The sequence below is a fragment of the Musca domestica genome, unplaced genomic scaffold (assembly GCF_030504385.1).
Source record: "Musca domestica strain aabys unplaced genomic scaffold, Musca_domestica.polishedcontigs.V.1.1 1, whole genome shotgun sequence".
Classification (NCBI taxonomy): Eukaryota; Metazoa; Arthropoda; class Insecta; order Diptera; family Muscidae; genus Musca; species Musca domestica.
Window position 1 is genome coordinate 17,000,162 of NW_026712114.1, and position 13,634 is coordinate 17,013,795.

The window sequence follows — 13,634 nt, forward strand, 5'->3', positions numbered from 1 at the left end:
ACCTACCGCTGTTTCCAAACTAACAACAAATGTTAAACTCTATTCAATAACAAATAATTTTGACGATTCTACATATTAGAACAGTGTTGGCTTTGTTTGTTCGGGATACCATAGAATTTTGTTGTTGCAAAATGGTAAGGCTTAAATATTTATAATATTGGAAACTTCCTCGTCATCAATTCTTGTGAACAAAAATAGCGAATACCCTTGCTCGAAATAAATGGTCCAATTATGCCTATACATGTTTTGGCATGTTTTTGAGGCAAAAAAATCATTTTTTAAAGTTAGTCGCTTAAATAAAAAACAAGTAAAAAGCAGTAAGTCAGGTGCGAACTTTGAATACCCTCCACCAATGGGACGAATTTGAAATTTTTCAAAAAAAAAAAACATTCACCAAAAATTCTGTTAAAATCTTAAAAATACTGAATATAGCCGTTATATTGGGGTCTATACGAAGACGTGGACCTGCATAGGCAAATTTTGTCATTAGCTATTACAATATAGAAACACGAAACTTGAAAAAATCCGTGAATAATGTAGATAAAATCATTAAAATACCGAATATATGGAGGTACTGATATATGAGGCTTGTACGAAGGCCTGGACCGGCATAAACAATTTTCTGTCATAGACTGTAGTTCCCATTACGAACTCTAAATACGTAATTTGAAACAACTCCGGTGAATGATGTCGCTAAAATTATCAAAATACCGAATATTGGGATGTACCACGTCTTCGTACGTGGGTCTGCATTGATATTTTTTGTCATAGGATATAGTACCCATTAGAAATTCTAGGTACGCAATTTCAAACAACTCCGGCGAATAACGTCCCAAAATCGCCAAATATGTAATATGGGGGGTTCTGTTGTATGTGGCTATACGATATCTTGAGCCTATATGTCGGTGATACCAAATAATTAAATTCGATCGCTTAAATATGATTTGGACCCTGTGGGAGGGAGTTACCAGAAACAGATGTTATATTCTATCTTTACATTTGACGTCATATTGATTGTCAATTTTGATGTTATATTCTATCTTTACATTTGACGTCATATTGATTTTCTCACCATTACTATGTGCGGAATTTGGACATAATTATGGACTAATTTACATTTAATATTGGCGTATGTTGTTGGCCTGCAATTTTTATCACATTTAGGTACATTTAAACTAATTATGGTAAAGTATATTTTGTTCGTGACTGAGGACCCTTTAACCCTAAAGTTATACTACTAACACTGGGGGGTAATTTTTACCAGTTCTGGAGCAATACAAGAAAATCCATATTTTCTTACCGGAATTTTTGAAAAACCCTAAAAGTCGTAGCCTAACTGTCCTGATAAAGTTTTCTTAAAAAAATGTTGAAACGGTTATTTCAATGATTGTATTAAATGGTATGCCTTCCTCTATATACGTCTAAGGGTTTAATATATATGCCTGGCACCGGTGTATCCACACTTTTCCATCTAGTTTGAATGTTATTTAGGTTAGAGTTTGTAATGAATTAAAGTTCAGTCAAACCTGTCTTTAATCATTGTAGAAATATTTGTAATTGTACCATGTTCTTCAATATGGGGGTCATAAATCTTACACATGTTCTTTATATGTTCCTAGGCACATTTCTCACGATTTTTTGGGCACTTGGATACAGCCAATATTTTTGTTTATACTGTTTTTCATAATTAAACGCGAAAATTCACTGATTTAAAAACAAACTTTCTTTAAAAAAACGACACTACCTCGATCATGATTTGTTTAGCATATATTCACAGTTGTATTCATATCGTATCCGGTTCAATAACAGAAGAGTTGGGTTTTATTGCAATTAGTAACACAGTGTCCAGAGGCAAGTGCAAAAGCGTACGATAAAAGTTGCCACAAGTAACAGGAGTAGGGTTGAAAATCGATAACGCACTGATCGGAAAGTGGTTAAAATGTACATATCGATTTTTAAAACCCTATTTTCCCTTTTTGTTTAGTTTCCTAATCTTTATCAGCTCTCTCTTTGGCTGTCTCCCAAATAAGAAAATATCCTTCTGTGTCAGCAACGAAATAATTTTCCAGGCTTTTTTGCAATCATTTTAGGATTTTTTCCTTATCGGCGGAAAAATGATTGAGTCCACAAAGAATCCCTTAAGGGAAACCAACACTGGCGACAAGCTGTGCTTTGACAAAAATGAATTTTTAAAGGTATTTTCACCCATTGAGACAACAATTGACGTGGACCATTTTATTCTTCTCTCTTATTTTTTTAGACAAACTTCTCGGTGGATGAGTTCCTGCACAAGAATCGCAATGTTTCCAGCTTGGAATTGTTGCGAGATGATCTGGGTCTTTATTTGAAAAGTTTACGGGCATCTATGATTGATTTAATCAATGAAGACTATGAAGATTTTGTTAGTCTGTCGGCAAATTTGGTTGGGCTAGATCAATTGATTGACACCATTGAAAAGCCACTGGAAGAGTTTCGTGAGGAAATTCTTGGCATAAAGACAATTATCGATGAAAATATTGCTGATATACGTCAGAACCTTAATGCCAAACGTGAATTGCGAGAGAAAAGAAGAAACCTACAAAGCCTGAAAAAGGTGTATGAAACAACACACAAGCTGGAAGATTTGCTGGCAAATCAACTTAAGGATGAGACTAAAATTGTGGATTTAGAAAGGGCAGCTTTGGATTTGGTGCAGTTGAAATTTAATGAAAAATTTTGCAGTGAATACTTAAATACAGACGCCCAGACGGGTATAAGAAATTTGGAATCGGAAGTTCACAAAAAACTAAGAGCCTTGCTGAAGTCTGCCATCAACAAATCCAATGCAAACTGTTCGGAAGCACTGGAACGTTGCTTGCGGATCTATATAACTTTGGATGCATGTCGCGATGCTGAGTTGGCTTTCAAAGAAGATATTGTGGCACCGTATATGTCAGAAATCATATCTGAACATAGCTTGCAGCAGACACCACAAGGTCTGGCGGGAATATACAGCAAAGTTCTTAATTTCATTTCATTGTATATGACTGATCTGTTGCGCCTTACCCAATATACCGATAAGTTAAAGGGTTTCAACTTTGTGGTCAATAGTTTTTGGTCCGATGTTGAAATGCGTTTGGAAAATCACATGTCGTCTATATTTGCTCCTGGCAATTCTGAAGTATTTTATGCTAAATACAAATGTACTCAAGATTTTTTGAGCAAAATTGAAGAACTTCTTGCGAATCCAGAATCTGTTGAGGTATTTCGTCAGCACAAGCAGACAAAGGCTTTTCAAGGACGTTGGAATCTACCGGTGTATTTTCAGATTTGTTTTCAGGTGAGTGGGGTAAATACTTGCTTCCTTATTGTTAATTAATTCAATTACAATTATAGGAAATTGCTGGTAAATTTGAGGCAATATTGGAGCCACCCTTGTCGGATGATATGTTGAATGTAACTTCGGAACACTTTCAATTGAAACCATTTACAAAAGCCCTACTCGCCATTAAGTCGTGTTGGATGGAGGGTGTATTTCTTCAGGAACTTTTTCCAAAATTCTATAAACTTCATGTACAGATACTATTACGTTTGTGCCACTGGATAGAAGTAGTACTTCGAAGCATCACCTCCAAAAACACCGCTGCCGCACCCTCATTGAAAATGAAAAATACAATTTTACTGACAGCTTTACATTCCGATATCAACAAATTAATTAAACTGCTTAACGAGCAAGAACATGAAATGGTTCTGGCGAATTTAAAAACAACCACTATGCAAAGAATTCAACCCACTCAATTGGATCTTGTCAAAGATGCAGTCTCAAAATCTTTTAATGATTTAAAAGATAATTTCTCCCAGCATCTGTTGGGTATTAAACAAGCCATTGTTGATAGTTTGATTACGGAATGTGGTCCGGATAATGTCAAACAGGTTAATGATTTGCCTCGACTCTATCGCAAAACCAATCGTGAGGTACCAACACGTTGTTCCACATATGTGGAACAAATGCTGAAGCCCATGAAATCCTTTACCGATGAATACAATGACAAATTGGACAAGGCAACAATGCACAGTATTTTGGAACTGGTTTTGAACAAGATCACAGCGGAGTGAGTGCGAAAGAAATTGCATTTTAATTTTATTGAATATCCTTTTGCCTCTTGATTTTAGTTATCTTGAAGCCGTTAAAGAAGTCTTGACGTCAGTCCAAAAAACCGAGGAATCTTTGCGCCGTCTAAGAAGTCTAAAGGGCAATGGGCAACAACCTATGCCGGCCGCGGGTGGCACAATGTCAGATGATGATAAAATACGCTTGCAGTTACGCGTCGATGTCTCCTCATGGACAAATGAATTATCAAAACTTGGTTTTATGCCCACCGATGTTGCCCAATTAATGGAGCTGAACAACGTGGTAGAAGAGAGTATAAAAGGAAAGTAGTCATCACAAATAAAAACAACAAAAAATATTCACTAAATATTTTTAATAGATGCAATATTTATTCATAGAGAAACACACGACATATACAAATATATTCCATATATAAAAATAAAGCGCATTTTTAATACGGAATATAAGTAAATCACTTTTAATTCCATATATATATGTAAAAAAGAATGTATGTATTTTTATTTTATTGTACAGTTACTCTTACATTATTATTGTTATGTTAGGAAAATCGTTTTGTATGTTAATTGGCACTGGTGTGAAATTTTGAAGGCAGATTTCCAAGAGACAAAAAACATAGGAAAATAAATGCATTTAATATCCTGGCACTTTGCTAATGGTAGCATTTAAATTTTGAAGTTTGTTTAGGCTCCTCTGTTGGGGTGGAAGAGAATAAATATAACATTACTATTAATTATTGCTTCCAAATATGTGATATCATCAATGATTGTGGTTGCAAGAAGTAAAAAAAGCAAAAAAAATATTAGCATAAAATGTAAAAAAAAAATCGAAATAATTCGTTAACTCAATGCAAGGCACTTACATACACATAAATACAACTACTACAAAGAAGAAAAGAATTCGTAATAAAGAAGCATTTAAAAAACGAATACAAAATCATAAGTATCAAAACAAACTCGTTTTTGTTTAAGGACTTGCCGCCAGCAGTCATGCGACGTCAAAAATGTATATTAAAACTAAGGCGGCGGAATGTGCAGGTTCTATAAAAAATGTATATATAAATTTAAAGAAAAAAGTGGACGACTGCGTCACAAGGCAGCTCTACACACATTATATCTTTAACTACAAACGCACGCACACAGAAAAACTCAAAAGCTAAACAAACAGGTGCACAAAAGCAAACCGTTTCGTTGTTTTTTTGGAAAATTTACAATTTTAGTTCTTCGGTATCGGGCAACTTGGCAAAGAATGACTGAACACGTTCTTCGGTCACGGCCTCCAATGTTGTGGGATTCCAATTGGGCTTTTGGTCCTTGTCGATGAGTAATGCCCGTACACCTTCTTTGAAATCGCTATTCTCCAAATGACGTACAACCATACGATATTCCATATTCAAGCACTGGGGTAGTGATAACTTGGAACCCAATTCCAATTGACGGAAGGTGACCTTCAGGGATGTTGGGGACATTTTGGACATTGTCTGAAAAAATAAAAAAACAATAAAAAGGACACCAATGAGATTAAAATGATTAAGAAAACACTGAAGACAATAGGGGGTCGGGTGTACCTTAATTTGGCACAACGCCTCGCCTAGCATTGATATAAATGTTGCAAAGTTTGAACATAATGGAATGAAACCTTTTCACCCTCTATGAGAACAATTATTTCCTTTGAAAATTGTGATCTTTTGTGGGTTATATTCCCCAGGAAAAGTGGGGTATATTTCCCATCCCGGAACTCTATCTCAACTTGATAATATTATTACAATGAAACAAGTTTGGACGTAATCGGGTAAAACGTATTTTTCGATAAGATATTTTTAAACCGTATCAAATGATATATACTTCTGTAGCCATATGGCTCTTTTAAAAAAGTTGATAACCCACTTCTTCCATTTTATGGTCAATTTCGTCGATCCATTGAAGCGGCTATATAAATTGCTGGATATTCCTCAGGAAAAGTGGGGTATATTTCCCATCCCGGAACTGTATCTAAACATGATAATAGTATTACAATGAAACAAGTTTGGACGTAATCGGGCAATCGTATGCACCAGCCAGTCAGATAGACATATCGACTAGATTTCCAAAAGAAATACAATTCGTCTAAAGAGACCTGAGGCCTAAAGCGTATTTTTCGATAGGATACGTTTTAATCGTTTAAAATAATCGTATCTTCCATTTTATGCTCAGTTTCATCGACCCATTGAAGCGGCTATATATTGCTGGACAAACACAGAGTTTGAACTGAAGAATGACCATTAATTATCGATTCGTCGCCGTTCAAATCCATTGGGTCTCTTATACTCAACAACATGGGAAAATTAAGAAGGATTTAGAAGTGAAGCCTTCCAAAATACTACTTGTGCAAGAAGTGAAGCCGAACCACCCATGGTACAATGATATCAAGATATGATACCATATGATTTTAATTTTTTCACAATGAAGAGAAGGTAGGTCAACTTTGAAAAAATTGCAAGTATAGAGGTCTACCTGTTTGGCTTGTAATGTCAGAAATAGTATCAAAACAATAACAAAATCAAACAACTTGTTGCATTTATTTTGAATAAATAATTGAAAACCGCGATAACTGAATGAAAGGTCAACACTTATTTTCAAAATCATGTACTATATATCTCTAAAGGATTATTTCGCTACAAAAACTCTAGATTTTGTCGATGCATGCGTTGAAATAAACATTTTGAAAACATCAGAATTTGAATATTTTCTGAACAATTTTTTTTTTTTGTTATTGAAAAGAAAACACATACATAAACAAATAAAGATGACATATTAAGCCAAGAAAATAAAAAAATGGAAATCGTATGGTATCATAGCCCTACCTTGATATCATTGTACCATGGTTCAATGGGTACGTAGATGAACAGAGTTGTCCATTTTGGAGTGAAGATCGGCCAGAAGCATTTCATAATTTACCAATACGTTCAGAAAAATTCAGTTTGGTGCGGTTTTGGGCTTATGCCATCATTGGACGTACGTCTTCCATGAAGCTACGAGTCGTAACGTCACTTTGTCTTATATCCTTCGTTTTTACCACAAAATCCAAGAGTTTGACTAACATGACATGTGGCTTCAATAAGACGATGCCACATACCACACAGAACGCTTAACAATGGACTTATTTAGAGGAGAGTTCGGCGAATATTTTATTTCTCCTTCGGTACTGGTCAATTGACCGCATAGATCATGCAATTTAACGCCTTTAGACTAAATTTTGTGGAGCTATGTTAACAGTAGAGACTGCTCCAATTGACACATTGGAAGATAACAATGAAGCATTTATTCGTTATACCGGCCGAACTGCTGAAAAGAATATGATAAAATTGGACCAAACGGATAAACCATACGACGACATGGACCTGCATAGGTAACTTTTGTCATAAGCCATTACAGTATTCAAATGCTAAACTTAAAAAAAATCGGTGAATAATGTTACTAAAATCATCGAAATACCGAATATCGGGAGGTACCGTTATATGGGGGCTATACGAAGACGTGGACCTGCACATAAAATCTCCTGTCATAGGCTGTAGCATTTATTACGAACATCATGTACCAAATTTAAAACAAACGAATATCGGGAGGTGCCGTTATATGGGGGCTATGCGAAGACGTAAACCTACATGGCCCATTTTCAATACCAAAAGTCCTGCAGACATAATATACATTTGAGTAAAATTTTATCAATATACCTTATTTCGTTCGGAAACTAGAGGATTTCCACAGATGCACATACGGATAGACGGGCGGACGGACGACCATTGCTAAATCCACATGATTAAGAATATATATACTTTGTGCTGTCTAAAATGTATATTTCGAGGTGTTGCAATCGGAATGACAAACTTAATATACCCTTCATACTATGGTGGAGGGCATAAAAATGTGTTATTTAAAAAATATTTTATATAAATATTAAAAATTCTTTCATTCATAAATTACGGTAGATTAAATCCTGCAAAAACATTGTCTTTTAGATCACATTATAAAGATAAACAAGGTTAGAAACAGCACCCGTGAAAGAAATAATAAGTTTAAACAAACAAAACATAAAAAAAAAACAATTTGATAAACCGCACAAAAATTAATTGTGAAAAAAAATAAAATGGTATGCTTTAGATAGATTTGAATACTACATATATTTTTTATGGAATGTATTCAATTCAGTTTTGCACAAAGAAACACGATCCCACAGGATGGACCAATGTAAATATTAACATGTCGAAAATATAAATCAACAAAAAACAAAGAAGTATGTAATACGCACGGTGCAAATATTAACACCTTAATGGTCCAAATAGTCTAACAATGCAAAACAATTTTTTTCATTATCAGCTGATACTTTGGGAAAATCGCTTTAAATTAGTCCGACAAAAGCATTTGTTTTTAATTATTGCAATGATGTAAATGAATGAATAAATTGTACTGTACAGGCCTGCATGTTTACATTGGCCATTGACATAAAATCTGGTTGTATGTATTTATTACTTGCACGCACACAATACTTACATACATATTTGTTTACATCAAAATCTATTCTTAACTAAAAATAGAAAAACAAGGAGTATGTAATAGGCATGGTGCGAATATTAACACCTAAATGGTTCACATAGCCAGTCTACCAATACCAAACAATATTTATCATTATCACTTTATAGTCAGGCAAAATGTTTACAAGCCCGCTTTTTTGCGCTAAAAACATTGCAAGTAAATAAGAAATTTAAATTAGTCCGATGCATTTGTTTTTAAGTAATGCATTAAAGTAAATGAATGAATTGTATTATATGGGGCCTGCATATTTACGTTGGCTATTAGCATAAAATCTTGTTGCAAAAATAACAAATGTTCCCAAGGCAGGTATGTATGTATGTGACCATTACATGTTCACAAACACATATACATACACATTTGTTTACATTTAAATCTATTCTTAACCAGAAAATAGAAAACAAATCACCTCATCGTATTACCAACAAATGACAAAGAATGAATAAACCTTGATTTAAAGTAGCAAACAATATCGTGGCAAATAAATGATAAGCAACACTGATTAGAGAAGGAGAGATTGGCGTAAAAACAAAAAAAATAACAGAAAAATACTCCAAGTATGAAAAAATGTATTCTAGTAGATAACCGGCAAGCCGGCAGTAGATAAGGCATTAAGTTATTGAAGAAGAAAAAATAAGAAAAACATAAAATCAAAGGCACGTAGACCCCCAACAAACAGTAGTAACAGTAGTAGTAGGTAGCACCAATTAAGTGCAAGGGTTCAAAGTCCACATTTCACTTACCTGTAACGTCTTGGTTGCCCATTCACTGCCATCCTTTTTGAGATTCTCCACAATTTCCTCCACACTCTCAGCCGAAAAACAATTGTTTATCTGCTCCATTTGGGGTGTCAATACAAATGGTTTTGCTGAGGGTGAATTGAATTTAGATAAAATCTCTGGCACCTCATCAGCATCGGGGCAATTAAGTAAAGCCGATTCCAAATCACTTAATTTGGAACTCTCACAGAAATGTGTTGCTATGCCAGCTTTAAGAACATCTTCACCCTTCAGACGGAAACCGGTAAGGCCAAGATACAGGCCAATTTTGCCCTCCAAACGGGGTAGGAAATAAGAACCACCAACATCAGGGAACAAACCAATTGCCGTCTCCGGCATGGCAAAGAGAGTACGTTCAGTGGCCACCCGATATTTACCATGGACCGATAGACCAACACCACCGCCCATTGTAATGCCATCGATGAGGGCAATATAGGGAATCTTGTAGTTGCCGATCAATGCGTTTGTTGCATATTCTTCACGGAAGAAATTCTTCGACTCTTCGGTAGGACCTGCCTCAACCACAGCCCGTACATCACCGCCAGCACAGAAACTCTTGTCGCCAGTGCCCTTAATTATCATCAGCGATTTTGTCTTCTCACATTTTTTCAAATGTTTATATATTTTGCGCACCATTTCCAGGTTGATGGCATTCAAAGCTTTTGGCCGATTCAAAATGATCATACCTGCAAAGAATGCAAATTATGTTGTGTTCTCATAAAACATGCATAAAAACATGAAGCTTGAGGGGGAGGTGAAGAATGCAAAAACTCACCTTTGTCGGAAGATTCTGTAGCCAAAACTTCAGTCGACATATTGCGTATTGCTTGAGTTGTGTGTGGATTGCCCAACAAAGGCATGGTACGATGACCAAATGCATAAATAATACGTTGAATTACCTGTGTTAATGGAAAATAGTTTTAATAATTTTATTTCTTTTTTTAAAAATGATCAATTCTAAAAAATCACTTTCTTTTTCCTTCTCTTCATCCATTCTGCTTATTTGAATTATTGATTAGATTTAATAGCAAGTATTTTTGTGAATTGGATTTTGGAATGTTACTTACCATTTTATTGCAGCGGTTTCGAATTGAACCTATGTGTTTCTTCTCCCCAAAAGTTCTTTAATGAGGTTGCGCAATCTTAAATCTAGAATTCTCAAAGAGAACCTCCAACAAAATAAAGCCACACAAAGAGAATCACGGCATATTTATCAGGCCACGCAAGTGGCGAAAATAGACAAAACATCTGTTTTATGCGTCAACTTGTCAAAAATTGTTTGTTTGTTGAGACAAATGTTAAACGAAGAAATTAAAAACTAAATTATTGTTGACATAAAAGTATTTAGATTTTATTAATAACTATTTAATTTTTAAAATAAGTAAAAGCTAAGCAATTCTTTACATTTTGCATGACATTCAAATAAAAACCAAATTTGACAATTTAAATGATGGTCAGCTGTCCCAATTGGATGGCTCTGTAGGAAAAGAATAGAAGAAGAATTATAATAATAGGGATACATAAGTCGATTTTCGACTTATCTAAGTATCGACTTTATGTTACCAATTAATCGATACCTATTACTTAGGATTCACTTGAATACTTCATTCAATTGCTTGTTCCAAAACAACAATAATGTAAGAATTTTACAATTGCTCTGTTCCACAACCTACAAGAATCGGAGCAGCTGCTGGGATAATGAAATCTCAAACCGATTTTGGAATTGAAAATTTTGAATGAAAAATTATTGAAATTTGTAAAAATTGTTGAAAAAGGCATTTTATAGCAACCTCCGTCGTATAAGAAAAGTTACAAAAACCTACTTATTTTTGAAAAAAATATTTAAAAGTGTTGACATATCATTGTTCCCAAGCGTTGATGCATCTATCTATATTCTCCTACCATGGTACGGGAACACTTTTTAAATAAAACGCACCGTAAAATAATACAGGAAGCCACATCGTAACAGCTGGTGGAACTGTCAAAACATTTTTGGAATTGAAACCCTTTCATGAAATGCTATTTAAATTTGTTGAAAAACGCATATCTTTACAGCATCTGAACGGCATCGTATAAGCAAATATGTAAAAATACATTTTTGCATTTTTTTAAATATTCCTGACATTCATGTTATGCATATGTCAAAAAATTGTAAACTGAGTGGATTTTATTGATTTTCACATATTGTTCCAGAATTGCAAAGAATGTAAAACTCTTTTTGCAGGCTTAGGAACAGGGCATATGTAAACCCACGAAACTTGCGTTCGCACAACTGTCAAACTTTGTACGTAATCATCGAAGACACACATTGAGGTGGCTTAAAATACAACCCTTAGTGTGCAAAATCTCTGTTTATGTTTATCGGTATTTTTGAAATTGTCAACGAATTTAATAGAAAATAAAATATAAGTATCATTTTTCCATTAAAAGATCAATTAAAATAGAATACTTATACACATAAGCACTAATAAATGTGATAATTATAATTATTTTTTATTTGTTCGTCTGTTTGTTTATAAATGCGCGCAATCATAATTTTAACTTCTCTCAATTCTCTCTCAAAGTTGCTCCGATTGTCAATTAGAAAAAAATTGACTACCTTTTCGATGATTTCCCGCTAAAAAATCAGTTCGCGTATTAAATTCGACGTTAACGGTTCAGTGCAATGAAAAATGAATAATTTTATGTTTTTAGAAAGACTTTTGAAACCATTGGACTCCGTAAAGCTACTAATGTAACGTTGAGTAGCAAGCCAATTCCCTAGCATTGAAATTTAACAATTCTCATCACGGATATGGAAAATAAACGTCTATGCTTTGCGAGCCAAGTATCAGAAGGAGAATTTACTTTAAATTATGTTATAATCGTTGAGGATTTGAGGAGAAAAGTAATTAATTTTTGGCTCCGGAAGGACTTTTGGAAACACAAAACTGAGTAAAGCAATATTAACTGGTCTAGTTATCCTAGCTAGAAAATTACCATGAAATTCCTAAAATCTTTATACTAATTTATACGGTTTAAGACAATTTTTTAATTCGGTATTGTAAGACTGGAAGTGATATAAAACAAAGCAACTCTTAAAAAATGGGATACTGAACTTTGAGTGATTATGATAAGATTTGGAAACACTGAGGACTGAGTGGAGAATCCTAGCTTGAATTTTTGGACTAGAAAAGATTTTTGGAAACACATAACTGATAACAAACACGTAACTGTGAATCAGAGACAGCTAGTGATTACGATAAAAAAAGTTTGGAAGCCCTGAGGACTGAGCGGATACGAAGCTAAAACTGGACAAATAATCATACAGAAATTTACCTTGGACAATCTCATATCTTCAGATTAATTTTCAGTTCGGTATTGCAAATTTGTAAGTGAAACAGTGAGTGGTTGTGGCAAAATGTGAAAGCACTGAGGACTGAGTAAAGCAGTGAAGTTGGCCAGTTACACTAGCTTGAAAAATCAAAAACTTTGAAGGGGAATAATAAACTAAATAAAACTGAACAAATAATCCAAGAAAAAATTTCCGCCAAAATGGTGCTCCTCAAATACGTTAAGTATCTATGCGCATATTCGGTTTCAGATTTCGGTTCGGTAACGTAAGACGGGAAGTGATATAAATCTAAGTGCTCGTAAAAATATTTAAAAGTGAATATTAATTATAACTAAAATGATTTCAAGATGAATATAAATAAATGCATAAGTTATTGAGACTTCAACAATGTTACATAAACACGGCGGATGTATATCTAACGAAGTGAATACGTTTAAAGATGGATAAATTTATTAGATAATAAAAGAATTGCCTTTCTCTCAAATCTTTAAATTTTAATATAAACTAATTGAAATCAGTTTGGCAAAAATAAAATATAAATACGAAAAGTGACTTATAGCTGAATATTAAGACATTCGACTCCTGAACGACTCGTAAGGATGCATTGCTGTTTGTGAAATGTTCGATGTTGACAACGCAAATATACGTTCTACAGAATTAACAGGTATGTATATTATCTCATACATTCTATATCTGTTAAAGTTTTATGTCCATTAATGCATCTAAGTTACAGAAAACGTTTTTATGGTTAACATTTAGATTTTTTAGTAAAACTTTCATACTGGTTTCCATACCGGGCTTAAGACCGGTTCATATTTAAGATATAAATAAATTTAAGCGATATA

General features: G+C 34.1%; 2 protein-coding genes across 3 annotated transcripts; one reads left to right on the plus strand and one right to left on the minus strand.

Moving 5' to 3' along the window:
* Positions 1 to 1,978: 1,978 nt before the first annotated feature.
* On the plus strand, positions 1,979 to 4,560 carry LOC101900896 (conserved oligomeric Golgi complex subunit 2). The gene is made up of 4 exons (XM_005181116.4): positions 1,979 to 2,195; positions 2,261 to 3,319; positions 3,376 to 4,091; positions 4,153 to 4,560. Exons 1-4 carry the CDS (start codon positions 2,115 to 2,117, stop codon positions 4,418 to 4,420), a joined length of 2,124 nt encoding a protein of 707 aa, XP_005181173.3. The 5' UTR covers positions 1,979 to 2,114; the 3' UTR covers positions 4,421 to 4,560.
* Positions 4,561 to 4,583: 23 nt separating this feature from the next.
* Positions 4,584 to 10,685, minus strand: LOC101899408 (3-hydroxyisobutyryl-CoA hydrolase, mitochondrial). Of its 2 annotated transcripts, XM_005181107.4 has the most exons (5): positions 10,523 to 10,685; positions 10,231 to 10,354; positions 9,420 to 10,141; positions 5,320 to 5,588; positions 4,584 to 4,801 (listed from the first exon to the last, which is right to left on the minus strand). In XM_005181107.4, the coding sequence occupies exons 1-5, from the start codon at positions 10,523 to 10,525 to the stop codon at positions 4,792 to 4,794; spliced, it is 1,128 nt and encodes a 375-aa protein (XP_005181164.2). In that variant the 5' UTR covers positions 10,526 to 10,685; the 3' UTR covers positions 4,584 to 4,791. The 2 variants fall into 2 exon arrangements, with proteins under 2 accessions (XP_005181164.2, XP_019891467.2); XM_020035908.2 differs by having other exon boundaries at positions 4,584 to 5,588.
* Between the last annotated feature and the right edge of the window lie 2,949 nt (positions 10,686 to 13,634).

Coding starts and splice junctions, on each gene's coding strand:
- LOC101900896 (XM_005181116.4), top strand. CDS start 2,115: ATGATTGAGTCCACAAAGAATCCCTTAAGGGAAACCAACACTGGCGAC. Junction 2,196..2,260: donor ACAAAAATGAATTTTTAAAG/GTATTTTCACCC, acceptor TTATTTTTTTAG/ACAAACTTCTCGGTGGATGA. Junction 4,092..4,152: donor TTGAACAAGATCACAGCGGA/GTGAGTGCGAAA, acceptor TCTTGATTTTAG/TTATCTTGAAGCCGTTAAAG.
- LOC101899408 (XM_005181107.4), bottom strand. Junction 10,142..10,230: donor TACAGAATCTTCCGACAAAG/GTGAGTTTTTGC, acceptor CATTCTTTGCAG/GTATGATCATTTTGAATCGG. Junction 5,589..9,419: donor GGGCAACCAAGACGTTACAG/GTAAGTGAAATG, acceptor TTATTTTTTCAG/ACAATGTCCAAAATGTCCCC.